The sequence below is a fragment of the Condylostylus longicornis genome, unplaced genomic scaffold (assembly GCF_029603195.1).
Source record: "Condylostylus longicornis isolate FDR11 unplaced genomic scaffold, ASM2960319v2 ptg000183l, whole genome shotgun sequence".
NCBI lineage: Eukaryota > Metazoa > Arthropoda > Insecta > Diptera > Dolichopodidae > Condylostylus > Condylostylus longicornis.
In genome coordinates this window covers 1-24,518 of record NW_026578151.1, presented here as the reverse complement: position 1 = coordinate 24,518, position 24,518 = coordinate 1, and the positions used below count along the sequence as shown (strand labels likewise).

The 24,518-nt window shown below is 45.5% G+C and overlaps 5 protein-coding genes across 5 annotated transcripts; 2 read left to right on the top strand and 3 right to left on the bottom strand.

Moving 5' to 3' along the window:
• Nucleotides 1-4,967: 4,967 nt before the first annotated feature.
• Nucleotides 4,968-5,608, bottom strand: LOC129616337 (uncharacterized). The gene is made up of 3 exons (XM_055531953.1): nucleotides 5,393-5,608; nucleotides 5,191-5,343; nucleotides 4,968-5,147 (listed from the first exon to the last, which is right to left on the bottom strand). Exons 1-3 carry the CDS (start codon nucleotides 5,606-5,608, stop codon nucleotides 4,968-4,970), a joined length of 549 nt encoding a protein of 182 aa, XP_055387928.1.
• Nucleotides 5,609-5,790: 182 nt separating this feature from the next.
• Nucleotides 5,791-7,259, top strand: LOC129616336 (DNA-directed RNA polymerase II subunit RPB3-like). Its single transcript, XM_055531951.1, has 5 exons — nucleotides 5,791-5,907; nucleotides 5,954-6,039; nucleotides 6,103-6,298; nucleotides 6,456-6,611; nucleotides 6,987-7,259. The coding sequence occupies exons 1-5, from the start codon at nucleotides 5,791-5,793 to the stop codon at nucleotides 7,257-7,259; spliced, it is 828 nt and encodes a 275-aa protein (XP_055387926.1).
• A 12,920-nt stretch (nucleotides 7,260-20,179) lies between these two features.
• Nucleotides 20,180-20,748, bottom strand: LOC129616335 (chaperone protein DnaJ 2-like). The gene is made up of 3 exons (XM_055531950.1): nucleotides 20,727-20,748; nucleotides 20,553-20,683; nucleotides 20,180-20,437 (listed from the first exon to the last, which is right to left on the bottom strand). Exons 1-3 carry the CDS (start codon nucleotides 20,746-20,748, stop codon nucleotides 20,180-20,182), a joined length of 411 nt encoding a protein of 136 aa, XP_055387925.1.
• A 1,079-nt stretch (nucleotides 20,749-21,827) lies between these two features.
• On the bottom strand, nucleotides 21,828-22,298 carry LOC129616334 (uncharacterized). Its single transcript, XM_055531949.1, has one exon. It carries the CDS (start codon nucleotides 22,296-22,298, stop codon nucleotides 21,828-21,830), a length of 471 nt encoding a protein of 156 aa, XP_055387924.1.
• A 1,399-nt stretch (nucleotides 22,299-23,697) lies between these two features.
• Nucleotides 23,698-24,259, top strand: LOC129616333 (mitochondrial import inner membrane translocase subunit TIM44-like; the record flags this gene model as incomplete). Its single annotated transcript, XM_055531948.1, has 3 exons — nucleotides 23,698-23,865; nucleotides 23,910-24,021; nucleotides 24,069-24,259. Coding segments are annotated over exons 1-3 (471 nt in total), but the record flags the coding sequence as incomplete, so codon positions are not given.
• Nucleotides 24,260-24,518: the final 259 nt, after the last annotated feature.

The window sequence follows — 24,518 nt, the reverse complement described above, 5'->3', positions numbered from 1 at the left end:
GAGTCCTAAGAAAAGGATCCGGCGGATCCACTCCGTTGAAAACGTGGTCATCTAAAATTGCTTCTGCATGAAACCCGAACATCAATGATCTTGGAAATAACCATCTGAAAAAAGGAAGATACTTGAATGCGAAAAGGCAAAAGCCTGGTCTATGTGCTAACGGCTGGCTTCCTCGGTATTGAAGAGTCGAAGGGTTGATCTTGACAGAAGCCTCCTCAAGGGCCTCACGTATATCCTAAGTATCGATACGAAGGACATCCTTGTAACTGAACATCCTAGAATCCTAGAATTTTGCCAAACGTACAGTTTCTTCGATCGATTCGCCAATTTCAGTGAAACCAGCCAGACAGCTGTAGCGACCGCTTGGCCAGGAGGCCTTGCGCGCCAGCAATGCGTATGGATAGCAGTGGACTAAACAGATCATTGCGGGATCTTGTCGGGGAAATTCGACCGTCAGGCATGATGGACATTTTCGACACGATCCGTTACGATCTGCCACCGTCGCATTCCCACACCGACCGCAGTAAAGAGAGGAGCGATGGTACCGACAAATAGCCTGAGCGATGGACAATGTGGTTGCATCGCTAGGACAAGAAATGTGTTGAACCACTTCTCTCAAACTCGATAAAATCACCCTATGAGGCAGTAAAGACGACAAAACGTTCTGGTGTATATGAGAGACATCACAGACGTAGAAAAAGACGTCTTTCTTCTTCCCCAACAGAATGAACAGTGGGAGATGACTCTCGTTGGCCAATCTGTTTTTTTCAACGGCTGCTCCCGCTTCGAGGCACAAATCGGAGCATTTATCAAGCAAACTCTTCAACTGCATGCCTGTGCAACTGAACGCTTGTAGGCTCTTTTGTTGTTTCCCCGTTTCTCGTGTTCGGAGTTTGGCCTTCTGCGTCGTCTTTCACTTCGTTGAAGGCGCACTTCCCCTCACAGCAAAGAACAAATCGGCAATTAGAGGAGAAAAGAGAAGCATGATCCTCAAACTTTCCAAACTGTTCGGGAGTTGGACGGTCAAAAGGAGGATTTGTGAAAACCCGAGGATCCGCCATTTTCAAGCATTCCTGTTTCGTGAAGTCCGGTCTAAACATGTTGCTCGAAAGACGCGTACGTTTGGAAGAAAAGTTAAGTAGTTTGCAAAGACAGTTCAATATAGCGCTGAAAAATGTCTGCCGCCCTTGTAAGGCGGTCATCGTTGATGGCAGGGTCTGTAGCAAGCGCGAGTTCAGAAACATCATCACCTTCCATTGGCTTGAAGCACGAATTCGTTTCATCTGGAGGAAAGTTTTCCAACTCGATGACATATCCGCAGGTTTCAATGAGGTGAATGTCTCTGTCAGTAAGTTTTTTGGAAACTCTAGTATTCTTCTGCTCCAACACCGAGGCACATCTCACAAGGGAGATCGATTCTGATACAAGGTTGTGCAAAGCTGAACTCCATGATTGAGTTCCTGCAACCCCAAGATGCCGAATAAAAACGTCTGTTGGGGCTGTGAAATGAACCAGTAATTGCGGGGGCAACGAAACAAGTTCAGACTGCATTTCCCGAATCGACGAGAAAGAACGCAAGTCCAGAGGCGGGCTACCGACAAATTTTACAACCGGAACAAGAATGAAGGTGTTTTGGTTTCTTTCTGCTTGTTCGATAGCCATTTCAATATACTTCATCGATTCTGGAGTCAAATAATGATTTGGTGTGGTAAGGAGTGTCCATCTTGCTCCTAGCGAAACCTAAATGAGAGAATTAGATTCGAACAATAACGATTTGAAAAATAGAACAATGTGAAAATAGAATGAAAATATAAAAATGGAGACCGTCAACTTACCGACTCCCGCAAAACGACTTGACGTGATAAAGCGATATTTGATAAATAAGCCAAATAATTGCTGGCTAATGAAAGAGACGGAAAATCAACAGGAACGGAAAAAACTAAATTAGTCCGCTTTGAGTATTCCCTAGCGCGTCCTAGCGCATCCAAAATTAAGCGGTGCTCCGTCCCATTCAAAATTCTGTAGGGAGCCCAAAGCTCGATAACTTCTAGGCGATCCCGATGGTTCATTTCCGTCCTGATTGTCATAGATGTTGGAAATTGGCCTCCCTCCTAACAATCGAAGCAGGTTGAGTCTGCTGCGACAAGGGCTTGTCATTGGCCATAAATCGTTCGTGATGATCCGAGAGATCAACAGTCGGTCCCGACGGTCAATCAATGGTGGAAATTGGGTCCCGGTGCAGTTTCTAAATCCGGCCATGGAATGCTACCTCGCTTCGTAGGGGTCTCTTCCCTAAGATAATCTGAAAGTGGCTGGTCTTCGGGAAAAATTGGACGGAAAAGCGCAGGGCAGAATTGCTCATCGGAGCAGTGAGTCTCGAGTAATGGTTGGCGGCGAATTGGGATGATGAGGAGGCACATCGTGAAAATCGAGAGGGCAAAACAGCATATTATTATGATAAGGGGTTTTTTGCCCATCTCAACACAGTCACGCACCAAATGCCTGGACCAAAGAATGCCTGGACCAAAGAATGCCTGGACCAAAGAATGCCTGGACCAAAGAATGCCTGGACCAAAGAATGCCTGGACCAAAGTAAAATGTTACTGCATTTCAGAAGAGCCTTCAGGCGACTAGCCGTAAAGAATTTCCACTCGATTGTTTCGGACACAATACCCACCTTTGCAACGGTATTCAGGTCGAGTGGAGGCAACGAACCAACAAGAGAAATGCCTCCTTGGGCAATTTGAAACTTTCATTCCAAACACAACCATTGAAGAACTCAGTTTAATCACTAATCGCATCGGGAGGTTGAGTTCAACGCCTTCTCAAATTGTTCACCAGCTTCATGACAGAATTTCACTGATTGTAGCAGGGGTAATTGCAGAAGGAGACTATGCTTCTGCCACTATCAGTGTCAGGCTGCGGAAGGGATTGACGGTAAAGCTCTTTCCGTTCTTTTGAACGGCGTCTCTCGAATATCTTCGATTGAAGGGAACCATCAGTTGGATCAACTGGTGGCCCAGTTGGTGAAGAGGACGTCTTCCCAAATGTGGTTGTCTTCAGATCGTAGAGCTTTACTTGTTGCGGCGGATGCACTTGCTAGGCGAGTCGAGCGTTCTTAATAGCATGAGTGTAATTGTTTTGTCATTAGAATGAATATCCGCAACAAGGACGTTTGGCGCTCACTCTATTTGGCTATCGTTTTGCGACATCATGTGTTCTTCGAAGATGAACTGGATCATTTAACGTCGTGTCTCAAATCTAGTGGGTTGGAGTTGCCATTACGGAGTGGTGAAGGTTCTTATAAAAGTGAAAATCCTGACGAAGAGAAAACAAGATGAAAATGTTGATGATCCTGATTCGTTACTACATTCACCTCCAAGTAATGATGGTGATTCATCAATATGACACTCTTTCATGAGCACAGAGTCAAGTTCTAATCCATTGATTGAGTCGACTAAGAGACCACTGACTAGCTCAACAGCTTCGAAGCTCTGACGTTTCTCATTGTTATCAACTCACAGTTCTTTGATGGCCATTCTCTCAGTTGGTGAGGGTTCTCTAATCACTCCAGTCAGTGACGGTTCTCTAATCACTCCCGTCAGTGACGGTTCTCTAATCACTCCCGTCAGTGACGGTTCTCTAATCACTCCCGTCAGTGACGGTTCTCTAATCACTCCCGTCAGTGACGGTTCTCTAATCACTCCCGTCAGTGACGGTTCTCTAATCACTCCAGTCAGTGACGGTTCTCTAATCACTCCAGTCAGTGACGGTTCTCTAATCACTCCAGTCAGTGACGGTTCTCTAATCACTCCAGTCAGTGACGGTTCTCTAATCACTCCAGTCAGTGACGGTTCTCTAATCACTCCAGTCAGTGACGGTTCTCTAATCACTCCAGTCAGTGACGGTTCTCTAATCACTCCAGACAGTGACGGCTCTCTAATCACTCCAGTCAGTGACGGTTCTCTAATCACTCCAGTCAGTGACGGTTCTCTAATCACTCCAGTCAGTGACGGTTCTCTAATCACTCCAGTCAGTGACGGTTCTCTAATCACTCCAGTCAGTGACGGTTCTCTAATCACTCCAATTAGTGACGGTTCTCTAATCACTCCAGTCAGTGACGGTTCTCTAATCACTCCAGTCAGTGACGGTTCTCTAATCACTCCAGTCAGTGACGGTTCTCTAATCACTCCAGTCAGTGACGGTTCTCTAATCACTCCAGTCAGTGACGGTTCTCTAATCACTCCAATTAGTGACGGTTCTCTAATCACTCCAGTCAGTGACGGTTCTCTAATCACTCCAGTCAGTGACGGTTCTCTAATCACTCCAGTCAGTGACGGTTCTCTAATCACTCCAGTCAGTGACGGTTCTCTAATCACTCCAGTCAGTGACGGTTCTCTAATCACTCCAGACAGTGACGGTTCTCTAATCACTCCAGTCAGTGACGGTTCTCTAATCACTCCAGTCAGTGACGGTTCTCTAATCACGCCAGTCAGTGACGGTTCTCTAATCACTCCAGTCAGTGACGGTTCTCTAATCACTCCAGTCAGTGACGGTTCTCTAATCACTCCAGTCAGTGACGGTTCTCTAATCACTCCAGACAGTGACGGTTCTCTAATCACTCCAGTCAGTGACGGTTCTCTAATCACTCCAGTCAGTGACGGTTCTCTAATCACTCCAATTAGTGACGGTTCTCTGGTTAAAGATTTCTGGCTATCTCGGTTGGTAACTGTTTTATTTCGTAGTCTCTACGCCATCAAAATGGAAGTTCATTTTGAATATGCCTCACAAAAGAATTCGTTAGCAGTAGCACTGTTGGAGAAATAATTGGCTGCTTCTGATTGTTTGAGGGCTGTTCATGAAAATATTTCAACAATGGAGTCGGTGGTCAAAGCTGGCTGCCGATATTGACATTCTCTTCCTGATTGTGATGGCTCTTCATAAACTTGTGGCTGTTGAATCGATGGTCAAATCTGGCTGGCAATATTGACATTCTCTTCCTGAGCTTGTGGTGGCTCTTCATAAACTTGTGGTTGTTGAACAAATTCAGCGGCCTGTTGTTGCGTTGGTTGGGATTGCGACTGAGCTTGTTGTTCCTGGCCTGAATGTTGGCCGGGCTGTGGCTGCCGATTATAAGCATGTGTCACCTAGAGGAAAGGAGGTCGCTTCGGACACAAACAATCAACGTACTTGCGATATTGTGCTGCAAGTTCCACAACGAACATAATTGATGCCGTAGGGAGCCAAATTAGTAGTATGACAAATGGCGCACAACATTGATAGCACCCTTCCTCCGATCTGAGTACCTGGTTGTACGGCATTCATGGTGGTGCAGCTGAAGCACTAGAGAGAAGCAACAATGAGAAAAATTGTCAACCGCTTTGCAGAATACCTGAACATATTGAGCTCCGGCGTCATACTCAAGAAGTCTGTTACACGCATGGCATTGTAATCTCGCTTTTCCAACTCCTGGACCTGGTGGAGGAGCTGCTTGTGGAGCTGAAGGAGTTGTTTGTTGTGCCCCAATCCCAGGTTGAGGAGGGCCAACAGGATTGGGGTTGTTGATTCCTGCTTGCTTCAACTGCTCATCAGACGGATTTGAGCTCATGATGCGAAGAGGTTGCCGTGGCTGATCGACCAGTATTAGCAAACAAACCCTACAGTTGAAATGGCTCCTTCAAATCTCTTGATATGACTTGTCTCTCTGGGGGACCGCATGCATGCTGTTCTGGCAGAAATTTCCTGTTGGTCCTTTTGACGATCGAAAGTTGTGATTCCCTCGAGAAAACCATGGATTTTTCGAGAGGACCTCCACAAATTGAAATAACAGAGATGAAAAAGGATCGCATTTGTTTTATCCTCAGGAATACGGATATTTCAATGGCGAACGCTCTTCGGAGGATAATGGTAAATGTTGCGGGTGTCAAAACTTGTAGTCTAATCAAATCAACAGATTTCAGAAGTTCCAACTTTGGCGATCGAGTTGGTGACAATTCAGGAAAACAGTTCCGTCCTTCATGATGAGTACATCGCACATCGGTACGTATCTGTCTGTGTTGTCGATAATTTCTCATTTAATTTATGTTTGATGTTTTCTTTCAGGCTTGGGCTTCTGCCAATTGATTCGTCAAGAATTCGAGATTTCAAATATAAAGAAGAATGCGAATGCAGTGACAAATGTCCTAAATGTACAGTCGATTATAAAATAGATGTTGTATGCGTTGCGGATTCGATTACTGTAACTCACGCGGATATTCAATCTTTTCATCGTAAGTTGAAGATGTTCGATGCGTGGACAGTCGATTGCTTGCTGCACATGATTTTCTTCCTAGTTGGCTAGTGATTGAGGTACATTAGGACTCAATTGTCATGCTCCTTCTGTTTGCTGTAGCTGAGAGTCCCATGCCAGTCCCAGAACAATTGAGTAGGAATGAAGCAGGAATTGCAATTTGTAGATTGAAGAAGAATCAAAAGTTGAAGCTGGACGCTGTTGCAACCAAAGGAATCGGAAAGCTTCACGCGAAATGGATTCCCTGTGCGACGGCAGTGTTTCAAGTGAGTCGATTGATATAGCTTTGGGCGACCCCTTGAAACATCTTTGTTATCACCCAGTACGAGCCGGATGTGCAAATTAACGAAAAGCTGCTAGAGACTGTGCCTTCGACGATCCAGCAAGAAATGTAAGACCCAATAATAATTTCGTAACTCGTTACAGGAGTATCATGAGTGTAGACCTGTACTCTAATCTCTGCTCTTCTCTTTAGTGCTCGCTCTTGCCCTCGTCGCGTGTTCTCTTGCGAAGGTGATGCGTTCACTCCCCACACATTAGCAGTCGCGAACCGAATGGCGTGTATATTTTGTGATGAGTGTGTTGTCACTGCGAAGGAGAAGGGTTATTCAGATTTGATCTCTGTGTCCCAAAAGCCAGATGTCTTCCGATTCATCGTTGAGGTATGCTGCGAATAAAAAGTATAAAAGTGATATAGGAATCAAGTCTTCCGTGGAATGACGACGCCTTTTTGGTTTTGTTGCAGTCGACTGGTTCCTTGCCCCCCGAGCAAATAGTCGAAATCGCTTTCGAGGTGTTAGAGAAGAAACTCTCCGGTTTGATGAACGAAACAAGCAAACTTGAAGGATTCAAACGCGATGCGATTGACGATAAAATTGATCTTCGCGGATACGATAGCGGAGATCATCGATCGAGACGAGAGAGATCCCAAGCGAGTTGGGAAGATAATTTCACATTGAATTTATCTTGAAGATAATTGTTGATAAGGAACAATCAAGTATGAAGACATTGAACTCATGGGATCCAAATCAAATGGATCAAAAGGGGAGTAAGGATCCCTGCTGGTTGAGTTCTTAGAGGACTCCCACAATCCGCCACGAAATTTGTGAAAGTTTTCTCAAATTTGCTTTTTAACCTCAATGACTGATTTCGAGAAGTTTCTCGCAGACTGTATATGGAAACTAGTTCTCGAAAAAGACACAAAACACTACCATGTTAACGGAATTCAAAGACACAAGCTTCACAGATCAAAAAATAGATTGTTTTGTACAGAACACCTAAAAAGCATTGAAACTCAGCGGTGAAATGAATTCAAACAGTGCACTGCCATTTCATATATTGAGAAACAATATCCAAATAGAACCACGATTGGATTGAATTTGAGAATGTGTCGCTGAATAATTCACCAATGAACGACCTGAAAGAACAAAACACAAGTTCAAAACCGTGTAATGCAGATGTTACCGAGGCTGGGAGGGAAATCATAAACACGAAGAAGCATTTGAACTCTCCACCACAACTCCACTGATTTAAATATTTGAGGGGCGACGTTTCTAAAAGCCAAAGAAAAATTGTCAATCGCGCAGACTGATCACATCAAGGAGTATGAAATCTAATAGTTGGTCTATCAGCAACTCAATCTAAATGCAATGAATTAGTGCTAATATTCTTCCCAAGCCGTTGATTGCGTACCTTTTTTTGCGCAAACTGACAATTAAATTATTAGTTCGAACAGCAACAGTATTTGGAAGCCTCGCTATCTGATTGTTGAATAAAAAAGTTCATAAACGATGCAAAACACAAAACTCACTTCAGAAAGAACCGTTTCGTGAATCGCATTGTATTGCACGAAGGGCGGAAGTGTAGATTCATCTTCCATTTCCAGGGAGGTCAGGAATAACTTTGCCTGATGCAAAAACAGCATCCATCCGCTGGCGTCACTTGGAGAAGGTTCAACGAGCTCTTGTGTTGTGATAACGGAACCTACGGGGGAAGTCACACGTGCAAATGCAACAACAAACGCTGAATGCAAACAATAAGAAAACAAACCTGAACTTGACGACTCAAACGTCGTCTGACTTCGAGAAAATTGAACCCCATGGTGAGGACTCAAAAATGTTTCATACGCTCTTTTCTCATTCGAAATATTATTGATTCGCGGGTTTTCTCTTTGTTGGAAAACGATTCAGGGGAACATTCTTCATCCAAGAGAGAGGCTTCTTCACTTTCTCTTGACGAGCAATTAATTTCAAACCCCTCCGAAAAATCTGAATCTGACAAACCACCTAATTTTCGCCTTGAAGGGCGAGACTTCAGTGGATTAGGATTATCAATTTCGAATCCTTCCGCGAAATCTGAATCTGTTAGCGATTGAACGTCAGATGGCATTTGCAACAATTCAGTGTGTGTTCTGGCAGATTTTCCGTCTGCCGTGACATCCTGTTCTGATTTCTCCTGTTGATCCTCATCCATTTTGAATCCCTTCAAAGTTGATTCGACCGGTAGTCAAACCACCCGATACGCCAAAAGCTATCCGTCTGCCTCCAGTTCCATCGATTGCATTCCTCTGTATCTGCGATTCAATGGAACAAACGGCTCGGATTCGCAACGAAGGAGGGAAGAGCGGAGCGACGTGTCAGTCCGCTGCGCTCCCATTCCGCGTTTTCATTCCAACTGATGATAAAATCTCCGAAAGTCCTTCGAAGCGAACCTGTTTTCTCTGAATTCGACGGTCCTTCAGCGAAGCTTGGGGCAAGCAACAAAGATGTATCGGAAAGAACACGACCTCTCGAGGTGATAATGTCTGGATCCATTGAAGAGTATTCGTAATTCTGCAGAGCGAAATTGAACAGCTGAACCCAAAAGATCGTTCTCTTCGTCACTTGATGAATCTATACACCTGAGACTGGAGGATTGGGAATCATCTTTCGCAGCGTCTCCCGACATGTCAAACGACGAAATTGTATGTTCCTGCGATGCGTCACTCATAACGACGGATTGTCGCAACGCAATATCGCGCTCAACACTTGAAGACATTTCAAGAATTGGGGAGAGGGGCCCACGATCCATACGCCCCGCAGTCGGTTCCTCGCAAACAGGTTCCTTTGGAACCTGAACGCACGGAATCGTGCAGGGCTGAGAAGATGACGCAACGGAAGGAAGAAGTCGTTCACCACAGTCCGGAACGGTTGAAACCGAGAATGCTACAAAAGTGATTGGGAGCGTCTTTTCGATCAAGAGACCTTCAGGTTGACCAGAAGCGTCATCGAAAAGAAACGACGGAAAGGAGCGAAACTTGTGCTTGAAGCTGTCGATATCAGAAGGCGAAAGATGTTCGTCCGAGTCCATACGTGAGTTTATGGATGTCGTCGTACGTATCATCCAGTATTTGTACATAATAAGATCGATCCCAAATGAAATCATTGTGCGAAAACTGTACGATGGCTCGAAAATCAATCTATGAGCAAAAACAGGAATGACAATCGTGAATTCTGAATGATAATTAGTAACGCACTTGGTAAGATCGTACCCGCCAACCACACCGCTATCCTGCATGAAAGCTGAGACTTGTTCGTCAGGGGGGACAATGTTAGCAAGAGCTGACAGAATCGGCTTCTCTGGCAGTCCGCCCTCTTGAATCTCAGTCAGCGCAGTGGAACCACACGACGATTCGGCCCTTCCGTTATTCATGAAGGGCTCCTCTGTCATTGAGACGCGCGTCGCGGAAGTCCGTCGATGTTAAGGAAACGACCAAGGTCCGACTGAAAAGGTCCGCGGGACACGACATCCCACTTCAGCGCGTCAGTGATTTTTGCGAATGACAGGAGTGAGAGGAAGCATCGAGAGCGCATAAAGCGCGGAACCCTTCAATGCTGCCCGTGGGCTTGAATAGGCAAGATTAATCACTCCTGGTTAAAGAGAGAAGAATGAGGATAATAAAAACAGGGCTTACTCTGTAGTAACTGGTTTCGAAATAAAAACAAAGCTCCAGCAGACGAAGATGCCAGATGTCCGATTGACCACAAGTAGCTTCTCAATTCCAACGACGATTTGTTCGAGTTCAGTGCTTCGTGCGCTCTTATTAGAAATCCAGACGACTCAACTAGATTAAGGCCCCGTTCTGTCAATGCGAGATACGTCAAGAAATTCGGAGGGGGTTTCGCTGGAGTCGAGCAGCCTGGAGGAACCACCCGAAGTGTCGTCCTGTTCGGTGTTTTCATTCGTAATGAGCTCTCGCAACGACGAGAGCGAGAATTCTTTCGTGAGTTCCACATTCGTTTCCACTCGGATTAAATGCAGCCGTCCATCAACTCCGGCAAGTGGATTGCGCGATTGAACCTCATCTGGTGAAGAACCACAATTGAGATCCTCAGGTTTTGCGCATTGTGGCTCGATTTCCTCTTCTGAGAAGTCGTCTGAATGCAAGCAAAATGTCCAACGGGCTCCAGCGCTTTCAAGCGTCATCGGAAGCACTTGAATTCCAGTTCTTCCAAACAAATGCTCCCGTACGCCCGATATTGTTGAATGTTCGGACTCTCCAGAATTTTCCGATAAGGAAGGAAGGGACTGAAGAAGGATCCCTGGTCCAAATCTGAGCTGAAAGATACTCAAAAACCTTGACCTGAATAAGAAACGATGTCCAAATGCACAACCCGCAAGTCTCACCTTATTCAACTTCATGGACAGTGCCGACCACGCGGCCTGTTCTATATCGCGTGTAAGCGTCCGCGTGATGATGCATAACTGGATCCCACCTTGATGGTGCTTCTGCAATAAGGTTGTTATCAAGAAATTTCAGAATTATTGATCACATGCCTCAAAATCAAATCTTCGTTTGCTGAAAGCGATCGCATTTTTCGCAGAGAAAAACGAAATATTCGTGAAAGCAATGAGTTGCAACGGAAGTCGCATGAGCGGACAGATCGACAAGACCGACAGCTGCTGGCGTCGCCAAGGACGGAGGCTCGACCTCGTCTCGAGTCTTCTCCGTCTGCGGTGGAGAGTTGAGTTGGACTGAATGGAGCTGAAGAAATAGAGGGAGGAACGAAGAGAGGGGGATGCCGCGTCCCAGAGGAGTCAGGGCAAGCGCTTGCTGGAGGAAAAGAATCGTCACAACGATCTGAAGATGGAATACGACATAACAAGAAAATCAAAGATGAGGACGTACAGAGCCGGGCGGTTTTGCAGATTTTGGTGTAAAGTTCCGGATCGATTTTCTGAACTACTGCGCAATCCACCACAGTTTCTTCAAGTATTTGAACCACCTCTTCCTCATCTGCCGCTACAGATGGAACGAGCACGCGATAATGCGTATGAGTTGAAAAATTTACCCAGGAACGTTTCGTTTCCATCTTTTGACCGTCGCTCGACGTGTCCCAATTGAACCAAAAACGTGAATGGAATCATCGATAAGAATTCGAGAGGTGATGCTTGATGTCGACACTGGAGTCCTTTTCCGCATGTTATGGTGCATTTCATTGAGATCCTCCTCGCCGTTGTCCTCATCTACAATCGTCAGCATACAGTTGCAACCGTATCACTCAACACATACCATCCAAGTCACCAAAAGGTTTGTCGCCTCAGCATGTCGCCAGACGCAAGTGTTCGTCGCCGGGGATCTGGAATGGTTGGGGCGAACGGATCGGGGTGTAGGTCGTGCGAGACATAAAAGTGATGGAAGAACGGATCCGGAATCAGAAGAGGGCGTTGGTGTGCGTTTTTATGTCGAAGGCGTTCCGGTCCACCGAGAATTGCGAGCGCTTGCTGAACGGGTGTGTAGTTCCAGAAGGCGTTTTTCAACAATGCATCAATGAGCGTAACGTACGCGTATGACGGATTGTTGTTGCGACCAGTACGACATGCATTTGTGCCGCTTGGACTTTTTGTCTGCAAGAGGGGTGGCAAATGCGTTTTGGGTCGAGGAAGCCACGCAGCCTCTGGGGTATCCCCAAGATATTCCAAATGAGCCGGTCGATCTGCGTCGCAAGAGGACATCTTTGATTGGTTGATAGAAAACGGATCATCCATTGGAGAGTGTCCATGTGCATATTGGTCGTATCGAGCCAGCTGGTCCTGTGCCCATCCCGTGTGCACCAGATACTCCGCGCCAACGTCCAGCTGGAGCAACTGGATCTTCAAAGAAGATGGCCAGTCTTTCAGAACACTGAAGTGAGGGCCCGCTCGACACACCGGGAAAGGGATGTAATAACTTTGCTCGGCGAGGAGAGAATGACAGTGGGAAGTTTCTGTGTGGATGTTGATTGCAGGTATGATAATCCTGCCACATCCATCTGGCAGGTATTTCAGAAGCGCAGCAACGATCGGAGCTCCTCCCAGCTTGCAAAGAGCCGTCACGAGGTGAAGAGAAATCTCCGCAACTTTTGCCGGACAGTTTGCCCCCGATTCCGCAGTTGCCAGAACGGCAGGGATCCGCCTCACAGCGACACAGGCTTAAAGGTGGCGCGCTTGCTTCGTCCTCGAATACGAACTCCGACGAAAGAGATGAACCATCGCTCAACCCAGACGACCGTGGGGACCCAGCGCCGCATCCTGTTGGAGTGTGAGTATTCGGACTGAACTCGACTCGAAGCATCAGATTCATCAAACAATTAAGGAGCCACTCCCACAGAGTCTGTTGGCAAATCACAGAGTTGACTCTCTTGGTCGTTTTAATCGCTCGAACCAATATCCCCTATGGAACAAAAACAGCCATGTAGAGGTCAATCTGCACGGTCCTCCCTCTTTTACCCTTTTCTCGTCTCAGGACTGGAGTTCCGAAATATATATATCTTACCTCCAGTTGATTGTCTGCTTGTGAGGGTCGATGTCCGATAAGAGTGAGAAACATCGTAGGACTTCGGCTTCAGACCGTCAGGTCGTTCTCCTCGACGGCAATTCACAAATGACTTCGAATGATGGGACACATGACAAAGGTGTAAGGATCCCACCCCCCACAACGATTAATCCATAGTGCCGTAACACCGCTACGCATAGCCACGGAGACCCGCAAACGAAAACCTGGAAAAGGAACGATAAAACATGAGACTGTGCACGAGTAGGATGAAAGAGTGCGGTAAAGTGAGACAAAAGCGTACCTGCTCGATGATCGTACGAGATGGAATAAATGACATGTTGAGTTGTTTTATGAAAGGAAGCGTTAAATAATCACGGGAAGAAAGAGAGACCAATGCATACAAGACTCTGAAAAATGGAGAAGTTGAATCTGACTCTGGCAAACAGAAGGTACCCGAAAAAACCAGAGCGTAAGAGTGCTTGAACACCCGAAGATGTCGAGGAGAGTCCGCCAACGAAAGAAGCGTACTCGCGTGCAAGAGTAAGATTAAACGCACCAGAAGCTAAGACGCGATAAGCACGCTGCGGGTCTCCATGTCCTAAAAAGGGAAAGTAACCATCCCACCGTTGGCGGGCAAGCTACTCACTCTGTTTGACGTCTTGCACTTTTGGCGAACTACAATTACGAGTAACCATAAGAGGGCAGTTTTTGGAATGGCGATTGCGCTGTGGAGACTTTTCTCTTTTACGAATTGATGATCCTATAAACAGTAACAAGGTGTTTAATTATCAACGCAGCGTGTGGTACCTGCTTTATACGTTGTTAGCGTATTCGGATTGAGTAGAACGCGACGACGCTCAGGAGACTCAGAATTGTCAGAATCACTGCTGGTCGAGAGACAAGGGTCGCTCTTGGAAGTAATAAAGGTGGAAGATCTTGGAGGAGATCTAGACGATTTGAAATCCGAAGGTCGAGAGAAATATTTGAGTTTGCGACATCCCTTGGAGTCAGAAAGTCCTCGTGGTCGTTCAAACATCGATACAGTACTAAAGATCTGCTGTGATGTCGCGCTCTGTGAGCACTGAAGGAGCGGACGCTCACGAATTCCGCTCGAAATGTTGCTACTCTACCGAAGCACAACTGATCTGATCACTTAAACAGCGGGGCCTGCTCTCGTTTGCTTTGCCTTGATGCTTCTGCGATACGTCACATGAGCCACAACTGTCGTGTCGAACCGCGAGCCCTCTGAGGCGTCCATGCCGCAAAGCGCTGTAGGTTTTGCGCGAGTGTACAATATCTTCTGCTGCGAAAATATCTGAATGAACCTCCCCATGGATCAGCCAACACGACGAAGAATTATCAGACCCAAACTCATAAAGTCCTCCGTCAGCACCGCGCTGGAGAAAAAAAAGGATTAAAACGAAAGAAGTAGTAGAATCAGTTCACCTCTCCGTGTTCTCTCATGCGTTCTTCTTCTAGTGCAATCCTCAATTCAGTCGTTAAACACTCCACAAGATCATCCAGAAATTTCGTTCTGAATGGGGATTTTGGACGCAGATCAGCTTCGTCGCAACTCTGATCAGGAGTATCCGGTTTCGACGAGGGCACGTCACGGTCAAGGTAGTGCTTCTTTTCCTCAAGAACAAGCAGAAGGAGAACCAGGTGTACACCACACACAGCCAAGTAAAGGTTGTTGTGGGACCAAGGGACCTGAGAGAACAATCTCGAGCTGGGCAAGTAGAAGTCTACCAGAGACGATAGAAATCCCTGTGCAACTGGAGTGGAAGCGAAGAGGTTGATGTGACGTTTAGAAGGTCCCGTGAGAATCCGATAGATGAGCTTCCAATTCCAATTTGTGAACGCGGGATGCTGCGAGTGATGCGTTGCGTGTCCAATTGTCAAGTTGAGATCTAAATCCCTATTCGTTGGAGTTGCAGGTTGATTTGGAAGGGGATACTGGACAACACCACTCGCAGCCAGATAGATAGAGAATGTCGTAACAGCGTCAAAATGTGGGGCATTGAACGGAACGCATTTTTGTGTTAGCCTTGAGACACGCATAGAATAAACCAACTGAAAGACATGAAGGCTAGATGAATCGAAATATTGCCGCTTTTACCTCTGTATGGAATAAAGTTCCACAACCATACTTTGCGTAAGCCATAATATCTTGCATTTGCTGAACTCCACAACAAACACAACAAGCAGATGTTGAATGACCACAACGGTGGAGGTGTGGCTCTACAGCATGGGGTGGGAGTGTAAGGCATGGTTGGTCTATCGCGGTATCCTTCAAATCGGAAGGATAAACATGTTCATCAACATGTGGAAGATCGGACGATAATTTTTTTCCGCGTGAGTGCGGTTCAGTTCCTATAGACGGGTACCGAAGAAGAGAGCTGTTGGCAAATTGACCTAATGAGGTTCGTGACGCGGATTGCCGTCTTAATGAGATTCGCCATTCTAGAGACGTTGATGATTTGAAGAAGGACACCGATAGAAGCCTAGAGAGGTAGTAGATTAAATGTTTGGCCCGTGTGTGCAAGAATGCGGTGGTTCCACTTCCGAGTTCGTCGTCCTCCAACGCGAGCAAAACGTGCTCGGGAAACCGCAATCCTGTTGAGCGATCGCCATTCAATCCATAATCAACTTCTTCTGCACCAGATCGAGGGAGAAAAGGGCGGGAACAATTCCATTGCCGCCGCAAGCTCGATGGAGACTTGATAGGCGAGTTTGTCATGGAGGCTGAGCCTGGAGTTTGGGACATGGAAACGATCGGGCTAGGAGTCTCTTGGGACAGTCCCACCGGGCGCACATTGTGGTCAGGATCGGCAGCACAATGGGGTGTGGGGTGGACCGTGTTCTGGGACAGTGCATTAATCGACATGCGTCTCAATAAATGTTGCAAGGAGCGGATTGCCGGATCATCAACCGGGCAAACGGTAGCACATCCCTCCACTTCTGTTGCTGTCGAAAGAGTCCGGGATATACGGTTTCTTCTCTCTTGGCTTTCGGGAGTGCTTTCAATGCTCGTTCTTGGAGAAGCGTCGTGAGTGACAGGGGACAATTCACCACCACCTTGCTCTTCGAAGTTATGAAGTGAACTAGTTTCGATAGTTGTTAGAATGCCGTCTGCTTGTTGAGGTGGTAATAGAAAAGATGCTGCACAAACAATGAGCGCCAGAAGATTTTGAGTGGAATGAATCAATTCTTGATCCATTTGGCATCGCGATGGGATGCCCTTGCGCTGTTCTTCTACTCTAGTCACACATTTGGAATTGACAAGGATGGACGCCAAAGCGATATGCAGCCCGGAGTGGATGAGGAGTCTCAAGAGTGTCATGCCGTAAATGTCCCTCAAATCGCAGGAGCTATATGCCAAACCGGATGCGATTTCAAGTTCTGAGGGAATGTGGCCTAAATATTGGGAGCACGACAACGACCACAGGGACGAGACGACGGGTGCAGCGACAAGAGCGCTTCTTCGACCTGAACGGGTCGAACGATGATGGGCGCGATGTTGATTGTCGTAGTGGATATCCGGAGGAAGTCGGAGAGGAAAGGCGGCTGAGGCATTAGAGTGCCGCTGATGGAATGGTAACGATCCCGACGGATCAAATGTAGAACGTAGAGCGACGGGTGTAGTGGAATCATCTGTTGATCCTGCTAGGGAGTGATGATCGACAGATCTTGAAAAAAAATGAGAATTGAGGAAGGAATGCGACGGAGACGTGCGATACAGCGGATCGGAAAGAAACGAAGGATCTTCGGTACATTGAAAGGCTGAATTATGCACAAGTCCAGTGCGAAGTAGAAAAGTGCTGTCGATAGGACGAGGCTCGAAGAACGGAGGAGGTACGCGCATCGACACCGCACCAAGCTGCTGAACAAGAAAGTTACCCCTGAGGGTTGCAGCATCGACTGCTTTGTCTGGAGCTGAACGCCCAGATGACCATCGCCCTAGAAATGACTGGCAGTCTGTAGTGATGGGCTCGGCTGGAATAAATGGTTGGGAAAACGGATGGTTGAAACAATTTGCCTCGCATGGACACTCCGAGTCTTGAGGATTTACTCCACCACCTTCACTCGAGTTGGAAAACATCCAAATCGACATGTCAGACTGCTTGTGGGGTGTATGGGATTGGGACATCGGTGCAACATTTCGGAAAGCCCCACCATGTGCCCGTGTCCTAGAGCCTTCGTCTATGCTGGATGACGGAGGGGTAGGATTAGGCAACCGGCGGTGAACGGCATGCGGAGCAAGAGATTGATCGGCGAAAGAGTATTTGCACGACGCGGAAGAAACATCCAAAGCACCTGACGAATGCATTGAGAACTGGCGATGCGGCTGATAATTGTTACCAGAATTAACCCGATGAAAATGATGATGATGGCGGCGAGACCCTGAAAATTCAAATTCTTCATCTTCAGTGACTAATTGTGATGTATCATATCCATTGAGCCAATAGCTTCTAAGAAAACGACATGCAATTAACGCTAGCATGTCCTGACGATTTTGAATGGGAATTCCTGAAGATGTCACACCCATGCTCATCAACTGAGTGAAGAATTCGACAAGACGCAGCCGTGACAAAGTATCAATTGGCTGTCTTAAGAGTTCAACCAACGCCGTAAGCCCTGAATTTCGATAAACAAAGATCATCTAAAAACTGTCTAAAGATCATCCAAACTTACCGCTCGGATGACATGCAATACCAATCAATCCTGAAAACGTCCTACAAAGGGTTAGAATGGCAGCACTGGATGCCCTCCACTTCTTCCATCTCAAAGATTCCTACAAGAAAATCTCAATTCATCACCGCCGAGTCCCAACTGTCTGTCCCACCTGTTCCCGTTCTTGCTGTTGGGCTATTTTTCGTGAAGCTGAATTGACAATTTTTTGATGGAAAATATTCTTGACACCACTGTCAGCAACACCCATCTCTGGTGACGCCACCAGGGTTTGAATCATTTTTGAACACAAATAAGAGAGTTGAACGAAAGATTTCGAAGCCGCAGGCCTCCAAGGGAATGCGGGCTCCCCTTCAGGATTGAAAATACAAAGTGGCAGAAGCTTATTAGCAGCTTTTTTTAGCGAAATAATCTCTGAATCTCCTAAAAATCGAAAATTCGTCAAAAAGGGCGAGCACGACAGGAACACACCACGGGCACCGCTTACCTAATGGAAGTCGACGTGCATCGTCCCCGAAGACGGAACTTAAGGCAACGACAAGACTTCTGCAGAACCCTGGCTCTGTTTCGAATATTTCAACATTCGTCGCAACATCCACCAAGCACGATACCGCTCCAACATTCGACAGTCGCCTGTAGGTAGCTGCATCGCTTCCGACAATAAGATCCCGCAATGTTCCAGTGCAAAAGAACTGCAGCGGATCAAGAGAGGTTGCTGTGGGGGGAGTTGGTTTGGGGCGTCCCACTGATACAAGAGCTCGAAGGAAACAGACTGGGATTGCGACGAGCGTCTCCCTCCCGACGGAACTTTGGCACCATCTCCTTATGAGCTTCAGTGCATGAACCCTTTCCTCAAGGTTCCACTGAGATGGATACTGTTGAAACTGATCTTGTTCTGAAAGTGAATATCGCTCAAGACATGGAGCAACCAAATCAGGTATACAGAGATCACTACAAAGCTGGAAGATGCGATCTGAGATCAGGACATGACGAAGAAGTCGCAAAATAGCGCTTCGAAAGTCTGAATCTTGATCTGATAAATAAAGACGGAGCACGAACAGAAAATGATAGGAGACGAGCGGCTCTAAATTGATATCTTGCCATACAGATGTCTAAAAAGAAGATGACAATAAATAGAACGACGCAAGACAGAGAAAAAAACTAATGTGGGACTACGACGACGAACCTCAAAAATTGATGTTAATTTTCCAATAAGATCAAGTTTCATTTGTCTTTCAGTCATCACAATCCTCCCTCTTCTATAACCACCACGCAGCCCAACATCACGAAAGGGGATTGCTGCCTTGTGGTAAAGGCAATCCACAATTACTCCGACACCAGCCATCTCAGTCGACAAAGCAGAAAAGAAGTCAGAGGAAAGATGGAACCATCAATTGCATTGAAGCACGGGCACCACAAAGCGACCCATAAACTACTGGAAGGGGAGAATTATGATTTCCAAAAGTCTCAGTAATTCAGATGCTGTAGGGAGCGCCATCTCCTGAATGGATTCCATTAAACTCCTCTTAGAATAGTTTTTTGAAAGTAAAGTCTTAATAGTCAGGTTTTTCGGATGGATCCAACCCCTAGATGGGTGGCCTGGTGAGACCACACTGTGCTACAGTCCGGGAACTTCTCCGTAAATGAATTGAAGAACGCTAATTTCGACAATCAAAAAGAACGTGTAAAATATCAACTATGCGAATTATTTATTGGAATCATCCTTTAATGGCAACACAAGTGGACGGAGGGACATTAGAGAGTCTTCTTCGAAATCTTGCAGACCATGCTTTCGAGAAGAAACTGCCTCAAGTTCAGGAAACGTGATGACTGGCGTCACATCAGTCTCTGCTGCTTGAGGGATTGTTGAGGGAACAGGCGTCTCTTCAACTTGATGCAGATTTTTATGGGATTCCCATTTAGCAAGTCGTTTCTTATCGTCATAGCGTGGCGCCCTGAGTGGAGTGAATCGCAAAATGACGATTTGGGCGAATGTTTGGGACTTACCGTACACGTCTTCCAAAACGATCCGTAATATATGCTCTTCCTACGATGATTGTACAAATCACACGATCACAGAAATCCAGTGCATGACATACCATACATATCATGGAGTACAGGGGATGATTCCCTCCAAAGCTTTGAACTCGATCTAAAGAAGGATCAAACATCAATCGTGTCTGCAGGCGGGTATGTTTCTGACACAGCTATAGGATGTGGTTCAAAATGCTGCACATCAGCAGAAACAGATCAGCGTGGGAGCACCCGTAAGAATTTCTATCTGCATCCAAATCAATAAATAAATAACTCACTTGTATCGAGCGTAAACAATCAGCACGATCGAGGATGCCAGAATGTACGGAAGAGTTTTCCAAAATAGATTAACTCCAATTGTTTTCGCGTATTCAATAAACTCGACTTCTGGAAGATCTTGCTGAAATTTTTAAATCAAATATCATCCATGTTCGACTTCTCACCTCCATCTCCTTCCTTAGAGCTTCAGCCTGTTGATAGAATTCTTTTTCAAAATCAGCGCGTTCTTGTTCTGGATTGTAAACTTTTCCCTTAAATTTTGATTTTTTCTTCTTCTTCGTTGTTACTCCCTCAGGAGCTTCTGGCTCGGGGTGGCTGAAATTCCCTCTTTTTGCATCCTCGGTTAAAACCTGAGAAAAAAAACGAACTTGGATCTTCAGATCGGACAAGAGATCGAATACCTTGATGAATTTATATCTACATGTAAATAGAGACTATTTATATTTGTCACTTCGTTGGAATCACTTGGTAAGCTTCCTGTACAGCTTTAAAAAGCTTATCGGCTTGGGGCGATTGGTTGACATCTGGATGGTAACGTTTAGCCTTCTGAAGATATGCGGCACGAATTGCGGCTACCGACGCATTTCGAGGGACCCCTAATAATCAGGGAATGAGATGGAGAGAGTGTATTCGACTTACCGAGGATTTTATAATGCGACATTATTTCTGGGGGGTTTCATAGATTTGATCTCAAGAGAACAATGACCCAAAAAAATGATGGAGAAAATCCAGACCTTTTCTCTTCTGTCAAGTGGAACAAACGATTAGTCTCAATTTTGAAAATGTCAACATCATTCGTAACAAGAGTCTCCAAGATCTTCAAATGGAAACCAACAAATCTTCAACCTTCAGTCAAAAGTCAATTAGACGTTCCAAACAACATCAAGGAAACAAGAGAAAGCCCAAACGAGAAATCATGCATTTTCGAATTTCAAGAACGGAAACGAGCCACAATGCAGATTTTGAACGATTCCAAAAATATCGATCGATCAAAAAAAGGTTCTCCCGATGAACAAATTTTGCCTTTATTGAGCGACATTAACGCAAAGACAAATCTTTACACAACATCATCATGTGCAGGAAGGGTTCAAATACTCGGAATGGTGTCACTTGAAAGTCGACCCTTTTGGATTTACCAAAACCATTCAGGGATTGATGGATCATCATTGAAAGAGTTAAAGGATCGGTTTGAAACGTCGATAGAATTGGGACAAAGAAAAGAAGTTCCAGAACGGACAACGCTCGAACATCCAATAGTCGAAGGACAGTTACGAATGCCAACACATGAAACGAAATTCGTCGACATTCGATTGATATGTCAAGGGCCAATTCTCCATATTGCTGCACCTACAATTGAAGTTGGTAATGCTCTGATGCGACGCTTGCAAGGATCTGGAATTAAACAAACAATGATGCGAAGTGTTACACCGAAGAGAGTCATTCTCAGTTGTGCATCAACAACAAATATTAGTGCAATTTTATGGATGAAACAAATTGGATGGTTAACTGATCTATCGAACAAGGATCTCTGTGACGAACTAGCAACGCACATGACAGATACATTAACAACTTCACGAAGCATGTATTTTGAGAGCGTCAGAAACGCAATCAGTTCTGAATCATGAAGAGATACCGCTAAATGTTTCTAGGACGAATGAATTTTTTTCCAACAATTTTTCTGGCAAGTTAGGGTGCTGACAAGGAGCAAAAAATCCAAGAAGGGAACGAAACAAGCGATGATCAAATCACTTTTTTGCTTCGTAAAAAGTTGCGGAAGTATAAAATCTGCAGTAGTGTTGCAACAAACATGACGGCAACTCCCAAAAGACAGAAGAAAACAACTTGATTTGAAGTTGAATCATTAATTTTTCTCATTTTTAACTCCTTCGACCGCATATGCAAGAGATTCCGATGGTATTCACGAAGTTGATCCTCAACGCGGCGAAGGGAAACGATTAGAGGGTCAAGCTGTTCCTTCTTCGCAATTTGGCTGTAGTCCTTCGCTTCTGGTCCTTGATCAATTGCGATTGTAACAGTTGCACCAACAGCTCCGAAATTCATGACACAAATTTGATAGTCTCCCGAATGAGTGGAAGTGAAAGCCGTTTTCATGACGCGTCTATTTCTGTCTTGAAATATCGAAATTTCTCCATAATTGACAGTTAAATCGATTTGGTCATTGTCACCTTCAGATGATGAAGAAATGACCATCAAAGTATTTTGAAGGACATCCTGATAGTAACAACGACGCGCAAGACGAGGAAGCTGAATACGAAACTTCAACGCGTTGAGGGGAAGGACTAAGAGGAACAAGGCGATGAGAGCTCGTATCATGATGCTGGATGGAAAACTGTTCTTTCTAAAAGACCATACGGATTCATAAATAGAATTGCAAACAGAAAAGCACGGGAATACGGAGAATACTGCAAGCGAATACAAATTCACCGCCTTTTCTTGCACTTAGAGAAGGACAAGGAGCATCAGTCCCAAAGTCTTTCAGGCGAACCGGAAAACCCTTAAATGGATCCTCTTAATGTCGCATCATTCATGATGTTGGATGTTTTGCGGAAGTCAGTCTGGCGTCTCAACGCCGGAAACGTTTCAATACCTTCACTATCGGGCGTAGAAGGAGCACTTTTCAGGAGATTCAGAGGAACCGTGCCTGGAAGACTATCACAGAGTGTTTTGCAAGTATCACAGCCAGGAAGGCTACCGCAGAGTGTTGTGCCACAGACGTGTTGCCGAGCGTCAGTTTCATCACTCTCTTCCAGTCAATTTCGGTCATCACGGTCATCCTATTCTTCGGTCCAACATTTTCAGCGGTTTCCTTATTCGTTTCCCAATCCAAATTCTTCTCTCTCTTCGTTTGATAGTCAACGGAGATTCAATTCTAGTTTCATTCGCCATGTACTGGATCAAGTCAAAAAAGAAATGGAAACAAATGAAAAGCTCCGACAGTCAGTAAAGGAGTTCAAAGAAACTGGAACATCTGAATCTGAATTAAAAGAAAAATTGAGTCAAACAACAGAGAAGGTAAAAGAGGCATCGAAAAAGATCAAGGAGGGGGCTGAAGGTGTTTTCAGCACAACGTCACAATTTCTATCTCGCGCTAAATCCAAAACTAGAGAAGGTCTCGAAGCTTATGATAAATTTAAGGAAAGTAGTCCTTTGTTGAAGACTGTGTCTCATGGAGCGTCCACAGTAATCGATGTTACAAAAGCATCTGTTGGGAAAGTTGTCGATGGAACGACGAAAGTGTTTGAATTTTTCAAAGACGAAAAGGAGGAAGAAGCAAAAAAACGAGCTGAGAGATGGAGGGCTGACATGGAACGCAAACGAAAGGGAACTGAAGAAGCAACAGAAGGAACAAACGAAGCAGAGCCAACTGCGGAAGGGTAGGTGGTGGTTTTCGAATTTGCCTCATTGTGTAGCGTCAGAGTTGAAGCAGACGAAGAAACGTTTGCATTAATTGTAGCGCAAGATTCAGCGTGGGATCGCTTCGGGACTAAGTTACGCGATATGCCATTTCTGCATAATTTTTTTGGTAGGTGTCGAGATTGTGCATTTATAGATCCGAAACTCTTTGGCTAATTCTTCTGCAGAAAATCCAATGATAGGCAAACTGCTTGGTGAAAGTGCACAAGCAGCTGCGTTGCGAGAGATGAAAGCAATAGATCCTTCATTCCGATTGCCAGAACTCGTTGAATTGGCAGAGCACGTTATCGCGCCTCATTTGGTTCATTCGTTTTTGAATGGCGACAGAGAAGCGCTTAAGATTGTAAGTCAGACTTGATTTTCCTGATTCATTGCTTTATTTTTCAGCAATGTGGCGAAGCGGCATATGCTGCAGTTGATCACTCCATCAAGGAGAGGGACACGTTGAAGCTCTCGTTAGATCCAACTGTACTTTTGTTAAGAAACGTCGAATTTAAAGGTATGGGGTGCATAACGAATGTGCGAAAAGTCATTTTGGTTTCATAGGTGCATCAACTATGCCTGATAAGGCACCTTGGTTTATTTTTACGTTCACGGCTCAACAAATCAATTGTATGCGGGATAAGGACGACAGGGTGGTTGTCGGTGCAATTGATGACATTCGGGAGGTAGTCTATTCTGTCGCCTTGATGAAACACCCAGATCCTGAAATAGCAGGCTTGGAATATCCATGGCAGGTAGGGTTCTTGTTCTCCGTCCACATGTATTATATTCGTGAACAGGTGACTGAATTTGCCATCATTGGAAACACTCCATGTTGGTAGCCCCCATTTTTTCCCTCTTCTTTTTGTGTCCGAGAATTGTTTTCGTAAAAGTTCGAGTTAGAGGCTGCTAGACTTCAGGACCGTGACTGCTTCCACAGGATAAAAGGTCCACTGCCAACAATCAATGCTAAGAGATGAAGGTTGCTGTAATTGGCCGTTCTTAAGAAATTAC

What these genes read in the sequence shown, in the direction of transcription:
- LOC129616337 (XM_055531953.1), bottom strand. Translation starts at nt 5,608, where the DNA reads ATGAGCTCAAATCCGTCTGATGAGCAGTTGAAGCAAGCAGGAATCAAC. An exon ending in CCGGAGCTCAATATGTTCAG is followed by an intron (nt 5,344 to 5,392) that starts GTATTCTGCAAA and finishes GCTTCTCTCTAG; the next exon opens with TGCTTCAGCTGCACCACCAT. An exon ending in CTTGCAGCACAATATCGCAA is followed by an intron (nt 5,148 to 5,190) that starts GTACGTTGATTG and finishes CCTTTCCTCTAG; the next exon opens with GTGACACATGCTTATAATCG.
- LOC129616336 (XM_055531951.1), top strand. Translation starts at nt 5,791, where the DNA reads ATGGATTTTTCGAGAGGACCTCCACAAATTGAAATAACAGAGATGAAA. An exon ending in ACGCTCTTCGGAGGATAATG is followed by an intron (nt 5,908 to 5,953) that starts GTAAATGTTGCG and finishes TCAAATCAACAG; the next exon opens with ATTTCAGAAGTTCCAACTTT. An exon ending in AGATGTTCGATGCGTGGACA is followed by an intron (nt 6,299 to 6,455) that starts GTCGATTGCTTG and finishes TGCAATTTGTAG; the next exon opens with ATTGAAGAAGAATCAAAAGT.
- LOC129616335 (XM_055531950.1), bottom strand. Translation starts at nt 20,748, where the DNA reads ATGTCGCATTATAAAATCCTCG. An exon ending in GTCGCATTATAAAATCCTCG is followed by an intron (nt 20,684 to 20,726) that starts GTAAGTCGAATA and finishes CCTGATTATTAG; the next exon opens with GGGTCCCTCGAAATGCGTCG. An exon ending in CTGTACAGGAAGCTTACCAA is followed by an intron (nt 20,438 to 20,552) that starts GTGATTCCAACG and finishes TTTTTTTCTCAG; the next exon opens with GTTTTAACCGAGGATGCAAA.
- LOC129616334 (XM_055531949.1), bottom strand. Translation starts at nt 22,298, where the DNA reads ATGGTCATTTCTTCATCATCTGAAGGTGACAATGACCAAATCGATTTA.